Raw genomic sequence first — 20,244 nt, forward strand, 5'->3', positions numbered from 1 at the left:
ATATTTTGGCTGCTTTGGGCAACTGGTTTCTCACATTACCTTTCCCTGCTCAACATAACTGTGCTGCTTAGTGTGGAAGAAAAATATAAGTCTGAATTTTCATGTGGGTTCTCACGACTGCCGCAAATTTGGCAGAAAATCTACAAAAACTCTGGAGAAATGGAGTAAATGGCTTTTACCTCATTTCTCTGGTGTTTCTATGAATCTTTTGCTGAAGTTACAGTGGACAATCGGGGGAACCCCTGGTGAAAATAAAAAGAGTAGGTCTTACTTGTTTTTCACTCTGTATGATTTGTTTGGTACTTAATGTGGTGAGTAAGAGAAGTGACAAACCCACCCTACAAGTGTCTGAAGCTGAAATCCTTGCTTCTTTAGACTTCAGACTGCAAATAGAAAGTTTAAGGCACAGAAGAGGCCACTTGGCCCATCGTGTCTGTGCCAGCCGAAAAACGATACACCTATTCTAATCCCACCTTCCAGCATTTGGTCCATAGCCCTGCAGATCATGGCACTTGAGGTGCATATCCAGAGTCCTTTTGAATGAGTTGAGGGTCTCTGCATCAACTACCCTTTCAGGCAGTGAGTTCCAGACCCCCACCATCCACTGGGTGAAAAAGTTTTTCCTCATCTCAAAATATACCCAAATAGCTAGAAGAAGCTCCAAGAAAACCAGTTAAGGATATAGGTGCCATCATTTTGTAATGCACAGTAAAAATTTATTTTATACAAATAACAGAAAGTGCTGGAATCATACAACAGGTCATTCAGCATCTGTGGACAGAGAAAATAAATGTGCTTCTTCTGTGGGGCGGCACAGTGGCGCAGTGGTTAGCACCGCAGCCTCACAGCTCCAGGGACCCGGGTTCGATTCCGGGTACTGCCTGTGTGGAGTTTGCAAGTTCTCCCTGTGTCTGCGTGGGTTTTCTCCGGGTGCTCCGGTTTCCTCCCACAAGCCAAAAGACTTGCAGGTTGATAGGTTAATTGGCCATGATAAATTGTCACTAGTATAGGTAGGTGGTAGGGAAATATAGGGACAGGTGGGGATGTTTGGTTGGAATATGGGATTAGTGTAGGATTAGTATAAATGGGTGGCTGATGTTCGGCACAGACTCGGTGGGCCGAAGGGCCTGTTTCAGTGCTGTATCTCTAATCTAATCTAATCTAAAACCTCTGTTTGCCTGTTCTCTTCACAGGTGCTCAATTACATGCTGTGGGTTTCTAGCATTTACTATTTTTCCTTTAGATTTGCAGTATGTGCAGTATTTTCCTCTTTACTAACATTCATTTCATATTTGTTCTCTTTTGTTAGGCTGCAAAGTTTTCAGAAGAATGTAAATATTGTTTGAACCAATTGGGAATGTGCAGTGAAGCAATGTTGGAGCATCTTGAGAGTTATCATCAGAGGTTTACAGAGTTCTCTGTTGAAAAATTTCAGCAGATGAAGAGCCAGGTTCATGGCCTAAACAGTACTAAAGGGATGAAAATGTGGAATGTAACCTGGTTGAAGTGTCAAGAGGTCAGGCAACTCCTCGAGGAAAAACTGGAGTTTTGTAGGAAGACACTAAAAGCCAATAGAACTCCTTCCTCAGACATCAGTGGAGAGTCAAAGAGCACAGATCAAAAGTGCAATAAGGATATAATCACAAGTACCCCTCGTGTGTGTGGGAGCTCCAGGCCTGAAGAAGATGAGATCTGGCAGAGAAAGGGAGATTATAAGCCTTTGCCTACCAAGAACATTCGTAGCTGTAAAGAAAATACAACAAATAAACCAAACAGAGCAACAGCCAATTCTTTAACATTTAACTGGCCCCTGTGGCTACACTCTAGTGAAGTATCCAGTGGTGACAGCAGCTCACAGATCTGTTCTCTGCATTCTTATTCAGATCCTGTCTTTTCTCCTCCTATTCGACACAGAAGTTATCCTTCTAAGAAGATCATGCAGGTAGCACAGGGTTTCCAGTTGTCACGGCATGCAAGCTTTTGCTCTGAAGACAAAGGTTCAAAGAATATTACAATTAACAGAAATAGCAGTGGTATTACTCCAGTTATGAGTCCTGACCTAAGTAGACCTCAAGGACCAAGCTCGGGACATGGAACAATACAGGAACCAGAAAAAGAACCTGCAGGAAATTCCTAGTAAGGATATAACTTTGATATTTGAGAGGTAACCTGCCCATTAACTGTTAATATGAGACCAATATATTTTTTTTCAGTTGAATTTTATGACAATTAAGTTTCAATTCCTCATTCCTCAAAGCTTCTCCATCACCTACAAAGCACAAGTCAGGAGTGTCATAAATACTCTCCATTTGCCTGGATGAGTGCAACTGCTACAACACTAAAGAAGCTCAACATCATCCAGGACAAAGCAATCCACTTTTGATTGACACCTCATTTGCCAGGTTAAACATCCACCCTCATCCCAATTTTGCCAGATAATGCTAGCTTTATATCACCAGATGGCAGGAATTTCAAGCCTCCTTGGGGCCAAAATCTATGGAGGGGAGTCAAGGGGAGGGTCCTGGCCTAAGTACTATGGTACTCTATATACGACTACACCCTCTCAGTACCTCAGACATTGGCCCAGCCAAATTTCACAGTCTTGGGGCGATCCTTTGCTTTACATTTCAGTGGGAGTGTCTGCAAGATTAGGGGTGTAGGAAAGAAGTCACAAAGTCTGACATGTTGGTTATGGGGGAGTTTTGGGGGATTCTCTCCCGGAAACAAAAGAAAACTGCTCCTAGTAACTCCCTTTGTAAGGGGGCTATCCTTATATATAAGCTCCTCGACAGGGATCCAGGTCATGATCCCAGCCTGGATCGCTCAGTTGTGTCCAACGTTTGAAGTTGGTTGTCTCAGCAGGTACCAATGCTATGTCAGGTTCAACATATGGGTTAGAAATACAGAAACTTCCAACATATTCAGATCCTGGTCTAATTTTCATGCATTGCAGCAGAATCTATTGTCGAAGAGAATTAGGATTTTTGCAACTTCCTTCAACACTTTACTAATTTTCCACTGTTTATCTTTCCTTCACTCTCTTTCTGTTTGTCTCCTATTCTTCTCTCTCTCTCTTTCTAGATGCCTCAAGGATATTCCCTCATTGCCTTCCCGAATACTCTTAATTTAGGGAATCACATAGATTTGTATTCTACCTTTTTAGGACATCACATTAAGTCATTTTGCTGTGTCCTTTTTTAGAAAATGTTGCCATATTCCTATGTGTGGGTTGGATTTGCCACATTATCATCAATTGAATGGGCACTAAGTACTCAATGGAAAGATCTTCAATTTCCTGGGAACAGCATTCTTTATCCTAAAAAGTACATTCTTAACAATGAAATTCTAGTTGGCAAAGTTAACATGCTGGTCCATGAATACTTTGATGTTATAGTTTTTTTATCATAAGAATCAATAGTTAAAATTGGTAAAAGGAACAATTTCTTGGACTTATATTTATGCTTCCTGTTTGTTCCTTGCTAATCCCAAGTAATAAGCTACAGCATATTATGGAGGAGATACTAATCACTGAGAGAGAGTATGTCCGTTCCCTTGGTTACATCATTGCACACTACCTCCCCGAGATGGAGCACATTGACCTACCCCAGGATCTGCGGGGCCAGCGAGGGACTATCTTCGGGAACTTGGAGAAGCTTTATGATTTCCACAGCCGTTACTTTCTGAAGGAGTTGGAGAGCTGTGCAAGGGACCCCATCAGAGTCGGACACTGCTTCCTCAGACATGTGAGTTGGTAACTAGATTTCTATTATCTTAGTTTCTGTGAATTCTAGCTGGCCTGCCTTGGCATCATTTGTGGACATAAACATTGGGCTGGATTTTACCAAGACCGTGATGTCGGGCTCCGTGGCAGGGAGTGGTGGGGCCAAAGGATGGGGCCAGCAGTGGTCCGGCACAGAGGCTGACGCTGGGAGGGCTCAGCCCAATCCTCCCGGTGGTGGCGAGGCTCCATGGCGGCAATCCCCGCCACTGAGAGATGGGACCTGGATTTCAATATTTAAATTAATGACATATATAAATTTAAATGAACTTACCTTCAATCCTTCGGGTCCACCACGATCTTCGGCGCAGCGGCCGGCACTCCTGTGCCTTCAATTTCCGTCCAGGGAAAGCCGGCATGACACTGGTGGGGAGGGGGAAGAGTTAATATTTTCAGTGTGGGGGATGGGGGCAGTGGGGCCAAATAAACGTAATGGGTGTAGGGGATGGTGGGAAGGGGTAAACTTTAAACTTTGTGCAGTCAGGGTGAGGGGGGTGAGGGGGGTGGGGGGAGGTCAGATTTAAAAGGTAAGTGTTTTGGGGGATGGGAAAGGGCAAATAGTTTCTGTAATTGTTATTGGGGGTGAGAAAGGGGGGTCAGAATTTTGGGGGTGGTTGTATCTTTAAAAATTCAAGTTCACAGGCAGGACTGGCTTCTCTTTAAAAATGGCGCCAGTGCCTGTGCACAGGTAGATGACGCCATTGCTGGGGATGGACAGCCCGCCCCCTCCATGAGATTGGGGGGGCTGGCCACCCTGGCTATTGAAATGAGTCTCCACACATGAGACCGTGGTTGCTCTTTGGCGTGTGCTGGCCGCCATATTTTCAGCTCACCGCCGAGATCGGCGGCAGGCTCTTAAATTCCAGCCCATTATCTGTTTATTTATTTTTATTTTATTTATTTAGAGATACAGCACTGAAACAGGCCCTTCGGCCCACCGAGTCTGTGCCGACCACCAACCACCCATTTATACTAATCCTACACTAATCCCATATTCCTAACACATCCCCACCTGTCCCTCTATTCCCCTACCACCTACCTATACTAGGGGCAATTTATAATGGCCAATTTACCTATTAACCTGGAAGTCTTTTGGTGGTGGGAGGAAACCAGAGCACCCGGCGAAAACCCATGCAGACACAGGGAGAACTTGCAAACTCCACACAGGCAGTACCCAGAATTGAACCAGGGTCGCTGGAGCTGTGAGGCTGCGGTGCTAACCACTGCGCCACTGTGCCGCCCTTTTCTCCTAATTTCTAATTCTATCTCCCTTTCTCCACCCTTTTCCTATATTTCTCTATTCCCTTATATATACATCAAGCCTCCTGTTAAATGCATTACTGCTATCGCGTCAACGCTGTATGTTTTCCCATTTTCTTTAGTATTTTAGCTTTATTTTGGCATATGCATGTCTTTTGCTTCTATTGTGGCTGGGATGTCATGTTTGCTGTTTTCTGAACTCTTCGGCAGTGTAACAAATTACAACAACACTGATAGCAGGAAAAGCTCAGAAAATCTTTAGTAACATTATTGCTTAATTAACTTCCATGAAGTGACTCTTACCTTGACTCTCTAATTCTCCCACATATTCTGAAAAATAGAGATAAAATAAAGCTTTGTTTTCCTTTCGAAAAACTGTTATAAATAGGATTATGAAATTGAAAAACAAATGCTAAATACAATAAATGAGCCAAAAAGAGATTGCTTCATTCTAAACAAGAGTTTTCATCTATCTCTCTTTCATTCTAGGAGGACCAGTTTGGACTATATGCATTGTACAGCAAGAACAAGCCACGATCAGATTTCCTACTCAGAGGCCATGGCAACAGCTTCTTCAGAGTATGTAGTTGAATTATCCTTAGACTGGTGCAGGTTCCTGATTTTAATGAGACATCCACTTCTTTCAGGTTGCCAGCCAGGTCTACTGAAAGTTGCTCAATTCGATATGGTGGCTGGCACACTTCTGGGGGAGATTGGATATTGGGGATTGCGATTCAAAATTTGTCTCCCTATATTCCCAAAACATAGGTGAAACCAATATAATAAAAGCAAAATACTGCGGATGCTGGAAATCTGAAACAAAAACAAGAAATGCTGGATTCACTCAGCAGGTCTGGCAGCATCTGTGGAAAGAGAAGCAGAGTTAACGTTTCGGGTCAGTGACCCTTCTTCGGAACTGACAAATATTAGAAAAGTCACAGATTATAAACAAGTGAGGTGGGGGTTGGGCAAGAGATAACAAAGGAGAAGGTGCAGATTGGACCAGGCCACATAGCTGACCAAAAGGTCATGGAGCAAAGGCAAACAATATGTTAATGGTGTGTTGAAAGACAAAGCATTAGTACAGATTAGGTGTGAATATACTGAATATTGAACATCAGCAAGTGCAAACCTGAAGAAAAACAACCTGAAAAAAACAGTGGGTGAGCAAACTGAACAAACTAAGATGAACTGAAATAAATACAAAAAAAGATTGTAAAAAATGTAAAAAGGAATGCCAAAAAAAAAAAGGGAAGAAAAAATAACTAAAAATGAAAGTAAAGTGGGGGGCTGTCATGCTCTGAAATTATTGAACTCAATGTTCAGACCGGCAGGCTGTAATGTGCCTAATCGGTAGATGAGATGCTGTTCCTCGAGCTTGCGTTGATGTTCACTGGAACACTGCAGCAATCCCAGGACAGAGATGTGAGCATGAGAGCAGGGGGGAGTGTTGAAATGGCAAGCAACCGGAAGCTCAGGGTCCTGCTTGCGGACTGAGCGGAGATGTTCCGCAAAGCGGTCACCCAGTCTGCGCGTGGTCTCCCCAATGTAGAGGAGACCACACTGTGAGCAGCGAATACAGTATACTACATTGAAAGAAGTACAAGTAAATCGCTGCTTCACCTGAAAGGAGTGTTTGGGGCCTGGGATAGTGAGGAGAGAGGAGGTAAAGGGGCAGGTATTACACCTCCTGCGATTGCAAGGGAAGGTGCCCTGGGACGGGGACGAGGTGGTGGGGGTAATGGAGGAGTGGACCAGGGTGTCGCGGAGGGAACGATCCCTTCGGAATGCTGACAGGGGAAGGGAGGGGAAGATGCGACTGGTAGTGGCATCACGCTGGAGGTGGCGAAAATGGCGGAGGATGATCCTTTGGATATGGAGGCTGGTGGGATGAAAAGTGAGGACAAGGGGAACCCTGTCACGGTTCTGGGAGGGAGGGGAAGGGGTGAGGGTAGAGGTGCGGGGAATGGGTCGGACACGGTTGAGGGCCCTGTCAACCACAGTGGGGGGAAATCCTCGGTTGAGGAAAAAGGAGGTCATATCAGAAGCACCGTCATGGAAGGTAGCATCATCAGAGCAGATGCGTCGGAGACGGAGAAACTGGGAGAATGGAATGGAGTCCTTACAGGAGGTAGGGTGTGAAGAAGTGTAGTCGAGGTAGCTGTGGGAGTCAGTGGGCTTATAATGGATATTGGTAGACAACCTATCCCCAGAGATGGAGACAGAGAAGTCGAGGAAGGGAAGGGAAGTGTCAGAGATGGACCATGTAAAGGTGAGAGAAGGGTGGAAATTGGAAGCAAAGTTGATAAAGTTTTCTAGTTCAGGGCGGGAGCAGGAAACGGCACCGATACAGTCATCAATGTACCGGAAAAAGAGTTGGGGGAGGGGGCCTGAGTAGGACTGGAACAAAGAATGCTCGACATATCCCACAAAAAGACAGGCATAACTAGGACCCATGCGGGTACCCATAGCGACACCTTTTACTTGAAGGAAATGCATGGAGTTGAAGGAGAAGTTGTTCAATGTGAGAACAAGTTCAGCCAGGCGGAGGAGGGTGTTGGTGGATGGGGACTGGTTGGGCCTCTGTTCCAGGAAGAAGCGGAGAGCCCTCAAACCATCCTGGTGGGGGATGGAGGTGTAGAGCGATTGGACGTCCATAGTGAAGAGGAGGCGGTTGGGACCAGGAAACTGGAAATTGTCAAAATGACGTAGGGCGTCAGAAGAGTCACGGATGTAGGTGGGAAGAGACTGGACCAGCGGAGAAAAGAGAGAGTCTAGATAGGAAGAAATAAGTTCAGTTAGAACCAGGTGAAACCTGGTGAAACCAAGTTGAATTTACTGCTAAAATAAAAGCAAAGTACTGCAGATGCTGGAAATCTGAAATAAAAACAACAAGTGCTGGAAATACTCAGCAAGTCTGTGGAGAAAGAAGCAAAGTTAACGTTTCAGGTCAGTTCTGATGAAAGGTCACTGACCTGAAACTTTAACTCTGCTTCTCTCTCCACAGTTGCTGCCAGACCCTCACTTTTTGTTTTTAGTTTTGAATTTCCTGCTCCTGCCCCATGCTTCCCATCAAATGTTCCAACCTCGTGTATCACACCAGCCAGAGGTAAACTAAAGTAAACTGAACTTCCCTCTATAGTTTTACAGTAACAAGTAACAGGAATACCTCATATAGCAACAATTTGAATTTTTCCATTCTTTCTTTTGGGCCTCCTTATCTCGAGAGACAATGGATACGCGCCTGGAGGTGGTCAGTGGTTTGTGAAGCAGCGCCTGGAGTGGCTATAAAGGCCAATTCTGGAGTAACAGGCTCTTCCACAGGTGCTGCAGAGAAATTTGTTTGTTGGGGCTGTTGCACAGTTGGCTCTCCCCTTGCGCCTCTGTCTTTTTTCCTGCCAACTACTAAGTCTCTTCGACTCGCCACAATTTAGCCCTGTCTTTATGGCTGCCCGCCAGCTCTGGCGAATGCTGGCAACTGACTCCCACGACTTGTGATCAATGTAACAGGATTTCATGTCGCGTTTGCAGACGTCTTTATAACGGAGACATGGACGGCCGGTGGGTCTGATACCAGTGGCGAGCTCGCTGTACAATGTGTCTTTGGGGATCCTGCCATCTTCCATGCGGCTCACATGGCCAAGCCATCTCAAGCGCCGCTGACTCAGTAGTGTGTATAAGCTGGGGATGTTGGCCGCTTCAAGGACTTCTGTGTTGGAGATATAGTCCTGCCACCTGATGCCAAGTATTCTCCGAAGGCAGCGAAGATGGAATGAATTGAGACGTCGCTCTTGGCTGGCATACGTTGTCCAGGCCTCGCTGCCGTAGAACAAGGTACTGAGGACACAGGCCTGATACACTCGGACTTTTGTGTTCCGTGTCAGTGCGCCATTTTCCCACACTCTCTTGGCCAGTCTGAACATAGCAGTGGAAGCCTTACCCATGCGCTTGTTGATTTCTGCATCTAGAGACAGGTTACTGGTGATAGTTGAGCCTAGGTAGGTGAACTCTTGAACCACTTCCAGAGCGTGGTCGCCAATATTGATGGATGGAGCATTTCTGACATCCTGCCCCATGATGTTCGTTTTCTTGAGGCTGATGGTTAGGCCAAATTCATTGCAGGCAGACGCAAACCTGTCGATGAGACTCTGCAGGCATTCTTCAGTGTGAGATGTTAAAGCAGCATCGTCAGCAAAGAGGAGTTCTCTGATGAGGACTTTCCGTACTTTGGACTTCGCTCTTAGACGGGCAAGGTTGAACAACCTGCCCCCTGATCTTGTGTGGAGGAAAATTCCTTCTTCAGAGGATTTGAACGCATGTGAAAGCAGCAGGGAGAAGAAAATCCCAAAAAGTGTGGGTGCGAGAACACAGCCCTGTTTCACACCACTCAGGATAGGAAAGGGCTCTGATGAGGAGCCACCATGTTGAATTGTGCCTTTCATATTGTCATGGAATGAGGTGATGATACTTAGTAGCTTTGGTGGACATCCGATCTTTTCTAGTAGTCTGAAGAGACCACGTCTGCTGACGAGGTCAAAGGCTTTGGTGAGATCAATGAAAGCAATGTAGAGGGGCATCTGCTGTTCACGGCATTTCTCCTGTATCTGACGAAGGGAGAACAGCATGTCAATAGTCGATCTCTCTGCACGAAAGCCACACTGTGCCTCAGGGTAGACGCGCTCGGCCAGCTTCTGGAGCCTGTTCAGAGCGACTCGAGCAAAGACTTTCCCCACTATGCTGAGCAGGGAGATTCCACGGTAGTTGTTGCAGTCACCGCGGTCACCTTTGTTTTTATAGAGGGTGATGATGTTGGCATCGCGCATGTCCTGGGGTACTGCTCCCTCGTCCCAGCACAGGCATAGCAGTTCATGTAGTGCTGAGAGTATAGCAGGCTTGGCACTCTTGATTATTTCAGGGGTAATGCTGTCCTTCCCAGGGGCTTTTCCGCTGGCTAGGGAATCAATGGCATCACTGAGTTCCGATTTGGTTGGCTGTATGTCCAGCTCATCCATGACTGGTAGAGGCTGGGCTGCATTGAGGGCAGTCTCAGTGACAGCATTCTCCCTGGAGTACAGTTCTAGGTAGTGCTCAACCCAGCGGTCCATCTGTTTGCGTTGGTCAGTGATTATGTCCCCCGATTTAGATTTGAGGGGGGGTGATCTTCTTGATGGTTGGCCCAAGAGCTCTCTTCATGCCATCATACATTCCTCTGATGTTTCCGGTGTCTGAGGCCAGCTGAATATGACTGCATAGGTGTTGCCAGTAGTCGTTTGCGCAACGCCTAGCTGTTCTTTGTGCAGTACTTCTGGCTGCTTTAAGTGCTGCGGATGTTAAATCGCTGGGGGCTTTCTTGTAGTTCAAAAGTGCAATGCGCTTAGCGGCTATGACAGGTTCCAGCTCTTCATTATGAGATTGAAACCAGTCTGCATTTCTCTTCGCACTTTTGCCGTAGGTGGTCAAAGCTGACTCATAGATGGCGTCTCTGATGTGGGCCCACTTGGTCTCAGCATCCCCTGTGGGAGTGTTTTGAAGGGCTGTTACAAGTGAATTTAGAAATTTTTGTAACAGCTGTGGGTGAGAAATTCTGCTCGTGTTGATGCGCGGGTGGCCCTTCTGCTTGGAATGATGCAACTTCTTTGGTCTGAGTAAAGGTCTGAGTAAAGTTACTAAAGTAAACTGAACTTCCCTCTATAGTTTTACAGTAACAAGTAACAGGAATACCTCATATAGCAACAATTTGAATTTTTCCATATACTACACAAATTATGATTGTTGGCTGGTATGAGAGATTGACAATTTAACACTGCCATTGAGGATCTAAGATAAGACTGCCAAAGGTTTGCAACACCCCAACTAATCATGTCCCATCCAAAAGTCTGCGTAGAAAGTCCCATCCCAGAGTTCTGCTGCTAATCCCATCTTGAAATTAGTTATGAGAACACATCTGATACCAATCTGGAAATGACTTGTGCACTGTGGGCAAGGGCTTTGTAACGGTCTCCTTGATTACCTGTTCAGTTTTTATACACGATTATGTGAAATTCTGAGCACAGGTTTGATGCATTGTTTTGTTAACTTTGTTTTCAGAACTTTGTTCACACTAAACTTTTCATTTTGAGTCAGTGTGTTGGCATTTCAGAAGAGTGGGGGAGATAAAACTTCTTCACGTCTTCATCAGCAAAAAAGACTTGCAGTAAAAAGCACTTCAGCACATCTCTGGGAAATTCCCCAAGGCATTTTGCATGATGTGGCCATTCCCTCCCTTCTCAATGGAAAAGAACAGAAATTAATAAAAAGTAATCTAGAGACTTATGATGGCAATATTCTGTGACTTCTGAGATCAGAGGGGATTTGTAATGTAATAAAATGTTTTCTAAAGCTCAAGTCAATGGATTAATATTGTCTGCAACTTTACTTTACAATGTTGATCAGAACAGACATAGGGCCAGATTTTATTATGAAGATGGGGGGCTGTCGGTAGGCTGGAAGACAGGTAGGGGGGTGATTCTGGTCTCGGCCCTCCCATTGGACCCCTGTTACTATTTAACGGTGAGCAGCTAATTAACTGCCCACTGTCGGGGATGCCATCCCTTTAAGGGACAAGCTCCCGCCTCCAGAATTGCGGGCCAATCAGAAGGCCAGCAGTTTTGCTGTAATGGCAGCACCACCAGGACCGGTGGCCACTGTTGGTGGAGGAGATCCCGGGAGAAGTAAGTGGGGTTCAGGCAGACCCGGGTGACAGGGCGGAGGGGGATGTTGGTGCAGGTGGGGTCTTCCCTTGGGGGTAGACCACCACCAGGGGGGCCCTGGATTATCCTAAAAGGAGGGACACTCCCCCAAACCTACTAGGAGGGCAGCAGGCTTTACCTGGCAGTGTCTCCCTGTGGTGGCAGGTCCCTCCACCTTTAAATAAATTGAAATGGAGGCAGGAAGAGGCCTTAAGTGGCCTATCCCACCCCGGACAAAATGGTAGGGGGCCTGGGCGAGGTCAGAAATGGTTCCCCCTGCCATTCTGTTTGCCCCCGCTGACTCCGTGCTCTTCTCCAAGGGCGGCACAAAATCCTGTCCAAAGAATGGTGAATAGGAGAGCAGGGAGCTTAAATAAAGCCATTTACTTGTAGAATGACAAAATATATCTGCAGTTTATAGAACTTAGCCTAAGACTGTCAGCACGAGGCTCACATATCAAGATCAATACCGTTCGATTTTCTTTAAAATGTGGAACCTGCAAGAATACAATGGAATAAGTTTTCCATTATACCATAGCCAAGCTTAAGAAAATTACATCATTAGTAAAATTCACTGGATGGATATTCAAGCATCGCCAATTATATCTGTTCTGACAGAACTCAACCATAATGCAAGTTTCTATCTGAAAAGCTGCAGTGGTAAATTCAGCAATGAAATTGTTTAAACCCATTTCCTTTCTCTTGGCACAGGCCAAACAGCTGGAATTAGGTGACAAGATGGACCTGGCATCCTATCTATTGAAACCTATTCAGAGAATTAGCAAATACAACTTACTCCTGAGGGATATGTTCAAAGAGTGCAGCACAGTCCAGGAGAAAGAGTGCAAGGAACTCCAGGCAGCCCATGAAATTGTGTGTTTCCAGCTCCGCCATGGAAATGACTTACTTGCTATGGATGATATACAGGAGTGCGATGTAAGTTTACATTCACTTTAGAATGGGGAAGCTTTAAATGTTTTTTTTTAAATGCAGACCTCCTTAAATTTTTATTACATATTCAAACAAGAAAAAGAATTGGTTCTATGAAAATTGCAAAATGTTTATCACTTCCTCTACAATTTTATGACAATTAGAAATTCCTCAGTATTTCAACATTATATAATGTCTGATTTATTAATAATGCAAGAGTACAATATGATTATTCACAATGCTATGCCATTTAGATGGGATGATGTATTTTGTGTTGTCACTTCACATTTTTCCGCTATTGGCTGCATTTGGTTGAAGGCACTGACACACGTTAAGGTCTATCACCTTGTCCATGTAGCCATCCTTCACATGTGAGCCATGACAGTAGTGCTGCATTTTATTTTGGCAACGCGTGTCCCAGCAGCAGGCCGGGAAGCAAGCAAAGACTCCGCCACAGCCCTCCGTCAGACCCCCGAAGCCAATCGACGATGGGCAGGCAATTAACTACCTGCCATCGGGGATGCTGTCCCTTTAAGGGACAAGCTCCTACCTCCAGAGTTGTCGGCCTTTTAGGAGGTTGGCAGCTCTGCGGTACCAGCAGTGGCCGGGAGCACTGGCCACTGCTGATACCGCAGGAGGCCCTGCAGTACTGAGGATGGCAGAGACCCCGGGAGGAATGAGTGGGGTCAGGGTTGGTGACAGGGTTGGGGGTGTAAGGCATTGGTGAGGGTGGGTGGGTCTTTCCAGGGGGCTGGCGATCACCACCGGGTAAGTGGGGGGGGCCTCCAGGGACCATGGATTACCCCCAAAGTAGGGAACCCCCCCCACAACCTTGCTAGGAGGCCACCAAGTTTTACCTGGCGGTAAATTGCAAATGACACGCATCTTGTTCCTAGGTGAACCTGAAGGAGCAAGGCCAGTTGTTACGTCAAGATGAATTTGTTGTATGGTATGGACGAAAGAAATGGTACAGACACATCTTCCTCTTTGAAGATCTCATACTCTTCAGCAAGACCAGAAAGTCAGAAGGAAGCAACGACATCTACATTTACAAACAGTCCTTTAAGGTACAATTAGCATTTTCAAGTTTTAAAATTTTCTTCGCTATTCTCTGTTATAGAGAAGAGACCTACTTTATAGAATCTACCTAAAGTCCAGTTGGGAACTTTTGAATCTGGCAGCTGGTACATTTAAAGTGTCCTTTCAAACGATGCAAGAATACTGTAAAGTTATCCTATGAATTAACTATACCATATAGATAACTTGTCCGATACTACATGAAAGCCTGAATTAGCAAACAAACTATATGGGCTGGAATATTCCATAGGGACGGAGGCCCCACCCACCGGCTTCATAGTCGGGGGACGAGCCCGCCTCTGCCGGGCCTGAGAGCTACACAGAGATTTTATGTGGCCCATGCCCTTAATTGGCCTTGGACAGGACTTCCGCCCCTCTGAGGCAGGAAATCCTGCCTCCAGGAGCTTCCAGCCAATCAGTGGGCCGGCAGCTCCTCAGGCCCAGCAGCGCCACTAGGAGCGGTGGCCACTGCTGGGACTGCACACAGCTTCAGGAGGATTGCTGATGCTGGCGCTGAAAAAAGTAAGTGGGGTTTTGGGCCTCGCCGGGGACAATCGGCTGGGACCCCGGTGAGGGGGCTGGGGGTCAATCAGGAAGGTGGTGAGAGGTGCACTAGAGGGGGTGGCAGGAGCTTCTGACGGGCCCTCCATAGGCCACAGCATGCCCGAACAGGAGGGCTCCCCCCTCACCCCCGGGCCCACAAGGAGCCCGCCTGGTACTGCTGGGTGGCCTCCACAGTTGATAAGGTGCCCACCCGCTGCTGGTAATAAACCAGCGGCTGTGGGAGAAGGCCTTTAAGTGGCAATTAATTGGCCACTTAAGGGGCTCAATTGGCCTGGGGTGGGTGGGCCTTTTGTTACCTCTCCCACCACTCATAAAATTGCAGTGGGGTAGGAAGGCAAAGGGAATGGCACCCCCCACCTCCAACACAATTTTACTCTGCCCCCGCCTCTAGCCTGCTCCTGCGGGGACGTAAAATTCTGAGCATGATGTTAGTACCAATACTATTAATCTCATGCTTACATGTTCCGATAAACAACCTATTCTCCTGCAAGAACTTTAGAGTCTTTATGGGACTGAAATACAACTATTTTGATTAAGTAGTTAGTTTACATTTAATAAAAGTAAATTGTGGCAAAATTATAATTTGTTAATATTGGCTAAACTCTCTTGCCCTTTCACAAGACAAGTTGAATGATATGTTTCATAGCAAGTACTGCAAGGTTTATTATTTTTTGGCTAAGGTAGAACCACTGCAACTTAGATTATGTAAGTATAGAGTGAGAACAATCAGAGTTTAATTGCAGACTGGAAGTTGACTGTTCATTTCAGACGTTAGGTCAGTTATCGACTTACTCAATTTTTAAAGATTGTTTGCACCTATAACAATGTGGTGTGTGACATTTCCAGCCTAATGGGTCTACGCAATATGAGACATATATTAGCAGATCTTCCATACAGTTCCCAATAACACATAATATGCTATGTAATAACATGAAATACTCTGTATTATTTTTTGAAGCTGAAATTGTCTCCTTAAGGGTCACAAATTTCATTGTTCAGCAAACATAGACCCAAGTCAGTCAGAGTTTAATTGTTTTTTGCTCAGGGAACTTTGCAGATTGGAATACATTTGTCAATTTCAGGCTGCAGGACAGAAGTGTAGGTGGAAAACATATATCATTCTAAGGTTGTTATGTATATGTAACAAAGCATGAGATCTGAATTCTATCCACACACACAGATGAAGTTTTTAATATATTAATCTATCTATCTATCTATCTATCTATCTATCTATCTATCTATCTATCTATCTATCTATCTATCTATTTGTCTGTCTGTCTATCTATCTATCTATCTATCTATCTATCTATCTATCTATCTATCTATCTATCTATCTGTCTATTTATCTGTGTATCTGTCTATTTATCTGTCTATTTATCTGTCTATCTATCGATCTATCTATCTATCTATCTGTCTGTCTATCTATTTGTCTGTCTGTCTGTCTATCTATCTATCTGTCTATTTATCTGTGTATGTCTATTTATCTGTCTATCTATCTATTATCTATCTATCTATCTATCTGTCTGTCTGTCTGTCTGTCTATCTATCTATCTGTGTATCTGTGTATCTATTGTATAATATGTGTGTGTTTCTTTCAATTTCTGCTTCCATTTGGATTGGAAATGATGCAGCAGGTTCCAATACATCTCAATTAAGGACTATTTTTAAGCCAAATTAAAATACTGAAAAAAAAGTTCCTCTCCCTCTCTCTTTTTAGTGAGAAATAGCAATGGAATGGAATGCTGTTAGCAGTCAGGAGTATCCCAGCTTTCATAGCATAAATTAAAAAAAGAAATAGTGTGCAATGGTACTAATCTTTGTAACAGAACTTTTTAATATGACTTGCGCTTTGGTGTCTGGAGGCGAGCAATTTATTTGCCCCTTAGTCGTAGATGCATAGAGCCTGTAAACCCCGATAGAGGGAGAGAAAACAATCAGAGTCTGCCTTTCATTGGAGACTAAATGCACTCAAAAGATAATAATAAATACAAGTTAAGGATGTCAGTTTGAGCAAACTGCTAGTTTATAATGATGTAATAACTATTAAAGATAATTTTAGGAGGAAATGTGGAATGCTTCTTGGACCTGTTAACATAGCAAGTGAATTAACTGCACTGATTTTTACTCCACTGTGGATTGTTATAGCAGAGTCCAGTCACAACTTGGATCAGACCCTGTTTGTGTTATGCTTAACAAAATGAAGTACATACTAGTGTATTCTAATTAAATGCAGCAACACACAATCAGGACTATTTACTAACTAGTAGGTCTACTGTACGATTGCTCATTTATAGAGCTGGATTTTAAGAGCCCACCACCGATCTCAGTGGCGAGCTCAAAAAATGGTGGCCCGCCTGCGTGGGCTGCACACCAAAGAACCGTTGCGATCTTAAGCGCGACGGCTCATTTAAATAGCCGGAGCGACTCGTTCCCCCCAACCTCATGTTGGGGGCAGGCTGTCTGTCCCCGGCAATGCTGCAGCTGCCTGTGCGCAGGTGCTGGTGCCAATTTTATAGGGCAGCAAGCCCTGCTGCCTAATTTAAATTTTTAAAGACAGACCCCCCCAAAATGAAATAAATAAATTTCTAATGCCCCTTTCCCACCCCCTAATAACAATTACATTAACTCTTTGTCCTTTTCCCCCCCAACACAAGATCTGACCTTTATCCCCCCCAAACTGCAACAAGGTTTACAGTTCAACTCTTCCCACCATCCCCTACATCCATTACGTGTATTTGACCCCGTTCCCCCACCCCCCGCCACACTGAAGATCTTTCCTCCTCCCCCCTCCCCATTAGTGTGGCACCGCCATTCCCTGGACGGGGATTTGAAGGCGTGCGAGTGCTGGCCGCCCCACCGACGATCGCAGTGAGCCCTCAAGATCGCAGGTAAGTGCATGTTAATTCCTTCATTTTATTGATTTGAATATTTGAATTGTGGTCCTGTTGCCCAGTGGTGGGGTGGCTGCCACGGAGTCTTGCCACCGCCGGGAGGATGGGGCCGGGCCCTCACGGCATTGAGGTCCTTGGCGGGCCTCATCCGGAGCCATCTTCAGGCACCCACCCCACCACAGAACCTGACGCCTGGTGGAGAACAAGATCCAGCCCATAGTCTGGATCACAACTGCAATGCTCAGTTGCGAAGAAAGAGTTTTGTCCAAACTGACCTCTGCTTATACTGTCTGTGAGGGAATAGTCTATAACTATGGAAATCTGAGGGCAATTAGAGGACTATTGTAGCTGCTTCTAAATGTCTGGCTCCTGAACCAAAGGACTCAGCATGAAATAACTGCCATTATTTTGATAAAAGATTGTTTTGCATCTGTAAAAAAACATAATGACACTTTGAAATGTGATGCCTTGACTGCGATTACTGGAGTGTGCTAGATGGGAGACTTTTCTATATCCTGTATGTCAGGAATATAGCATATTACATTAGAATTATACACCAAATATAACACATGCTGATTCTGATTAGAAGGCAGGTATGGCATGAGCTTCTGAGGGATAAAAATATGCACAGCAAACTAAAATCCATTGTTGTGTAATTGACTTAATTAATCTGTAGTATTTCTTATCATTTTGCATTTCAGACCTCTGAAATAGGAATGACACAAAACTCTGGTGAAAGTAGGCTGCGTTTTGAAATTTGGTTCAGAAGACAGAAGTCCCAGGATACTTATATCTTGCATGCTGCAACGCCAGAGATAAAACAAGCATGGATAGTTGACTTGGAAAAGATATTGTGGAAACAAGCTGCGAGGAACAGGGGTCAGTAAATTAACAAGGATTAACTGATAAGAAGGAGAAAGCTGCAAGGCCTGTAATAATCTTAGGCTTAAGCTCAAACCATCCTATGTAAATTAATTTTATTTGTATTGTTGTATGCTTTGTTTTTCTATAACAGTGTGATTGTTTTGGTCTTTTGGTGATTTTTTGAATGCATTTTGTTGTGATGTCGTTGAGCACATGATACATGCGTTTGTGGGTATGGATAGCAAGATGTCAGTAACATGACTGGTGGAAGAAAATTTCTGTTTTTTGGTGAACAGATAACTTAGTCTTTTCCAGATATATACAACAATGTGTAGAGGGCCAGTCCAACCATTGCCATTATTATTAACAAGTTACACTCTGAAAATCAAAGCTAGTAAATGTATGGGAGTGTGGCTACTGATTTTGGCAAACCTACATATGGTTTTATTGAAGCGAGCTTGTTCAGACTTGGGTCATTGTGAATCTTTTGTGGCCAATGTCAACAGGGGAATAAAATAACAAAACAACCACACAAGACTCTTATTTCAGTTACATGAGTTGATATATGATACCAAAACATTATCACTTTAGTGGCTCTTACAACAAGCATTGCATCTTGTGCTCATTGTGTGACATGGTAATCTGAATGATTTCTAACAGCACTTTGAAATCTTTTGAACTATTTTGAAATGTATTTAACTCTTTTCATCCTCTTTTCAAAAAGACTGAGTGTTCCCCTTGATTTTGTGAAGTGGTCTCCAAAGGTCACTAATTGTGTCTAATTTTTAAAATCAGGTTTAGATAGGGTTTTTTAACCTTCAATTCTGGTCTTTTGCCCCTCTCCAATTTTAACTGCTCCATCATTGTTGGCTGTGCCATTAGCTGTCAAGGTCCTAAACGATGGAATTCCCTCCCTAAACCTCTCTGCCTCTCTCTCCTCCTTTAGGTCTCTCCAAAAAGCATACTTGTTTGGCCAAGCTTTTGGTCACCTGTCCTTATATCTCCTTTTGTGGTTCAGTTCCAAATTTTGTCTGATAATGCTCCTATGAAGCACCGTGGGATGTTTTTACCACATTAAAGGTGCTATATAAGTGCAAGTTGTTGTTGATGTAATGTTAGTCTGTCCCTTCAGAGAGAGGCTGTAAATGCTTTATATAGTTTGTTTACTAGAGCACATTGATGCTTCAGTTGGTTATGCTCATGCTGAGTTAGCGAGTTTAACTGGGAAGTAGGGATTTGACTCAGGATCTCATGAACAGATGGTGATGGGGGCGGTGGGATGGGTGGAAATGGGGAGGTGTATAGAAATCAGTCAGGTTGTCAGTTTTAAACTTAGTGAAGTCTATTGTTGATGTGGAAATGTCAGGGGAGTTACTGGATTAAATTTGTTTGGGACACTGCCATGATCAAATGACCTGTTGTGACTCACTGTCCAGACACAAGTGAGGAATAGTCAGTGGGTGAAGTGCAGGTGGATTTCCAATGGCTAGAACTGACCCCCAGCATGAGCCACTGCCTTGAACAGAATAGCAATAAGGGAAAGAAAAATAATTAATTTGTCAGCATTTCTTTGAAAAACACTAGGAACTTTTGATTTTTCCTTCCCTTATTGCTCTTTTGTTTAAGGCAGAGACTCACGCTGGGGTTCAGTTCCAGCCACTGGCAATTCTCCTACACTTTACCCACTGACTATTCCTCACTGGTCATTTGATCATGGCAGTGTCACAAACAAGTTCAATCTGGTAACTCTCCTGACATTCCCACATCAGCATTTCCAATAGACTTCACTAGATTGAGAACTGACAACCTGGCTGATTTCCCTGGCTGACAGTATTAACTGTTTAGGCACAGGATTCAATCAGTGCTCACAAGATTTGAGAATGGTAATCGGCATTCTCATGCCCATTTTGAACTGTCATCCTAAAAAATGACAAATTCCCATGGGATTCCAAAATAAAATGGGGAATCATAGGATTCAGTCCATAATAGATGGACTACCTAGTAGTAATCAACTAGCAGAGACCAGCAAAACATTTAGTCATGTTAGTATCTTTACTGCAACAGGTCTTCTCTAAATACAGGATTTCTAGTTACTCTTTCACCAAAGACTTTTATAGAATCAAAACATTACACTCTGGAAAAAGCTACATGA

The 20,244-nt window shown here is 44.3% G+C and overlaps 1 protein-coding gene across 3 annotated transcripts in view; it reads left to right on the forward strand.

Annotated features, from left to right (window-relative positions):
* The window catches only part of LOC137378062 (pleckstrin homology domain-containing family G member 4B-like), a 186,210-nt gene that overhangs the window by 137,364 nt on the left and 28,602 nt on the right, over positions 1–20,244 (forward strand). For all 3 annotated transcript variants that reach the window (XM_068048123.1, XM_068048124.1, XM_068048125.1), the window contains exons 14-19: positions 1,310–2,136; positions 3,491–3,743; positions 5,528–5,617; positions 12,478–12,702; positions 13,593–13,763; positions 17,930–18,107. In XM_068048123.1, the coding sequence (XP_067904224.1) occupies positions 1,310–2,136; positions 3,491–3,743; positions 5,528–5,617; positions 12,478–12,702; positions 13,593–13,763; positions 17,930–18,107 (1,744 nt within the window). The remainder of the gene's footprint in view (positions 1–1,309; positions 2,137–3,490; positions 3,744–5,527; positions 5,618–12,477; positions 12,703–13,592; positions 13,764–17,929; positions 18,108–20,244) is intronic.

This window comes from Heterodontus francisci, chromosome 16 (genome assembly GCF_036365525.1).
Source record: "Heterodontus francisci isolate sHetFra1 chromosome 16, sHetFra1.hap1, whole genome shotgun sequence".
NCBI lineage: Eukaryota > Metazoa > Chordata > Chondrichthyes > Heterodontiformes > Heterodontidae > Heterodontus > Heterodontus francisci.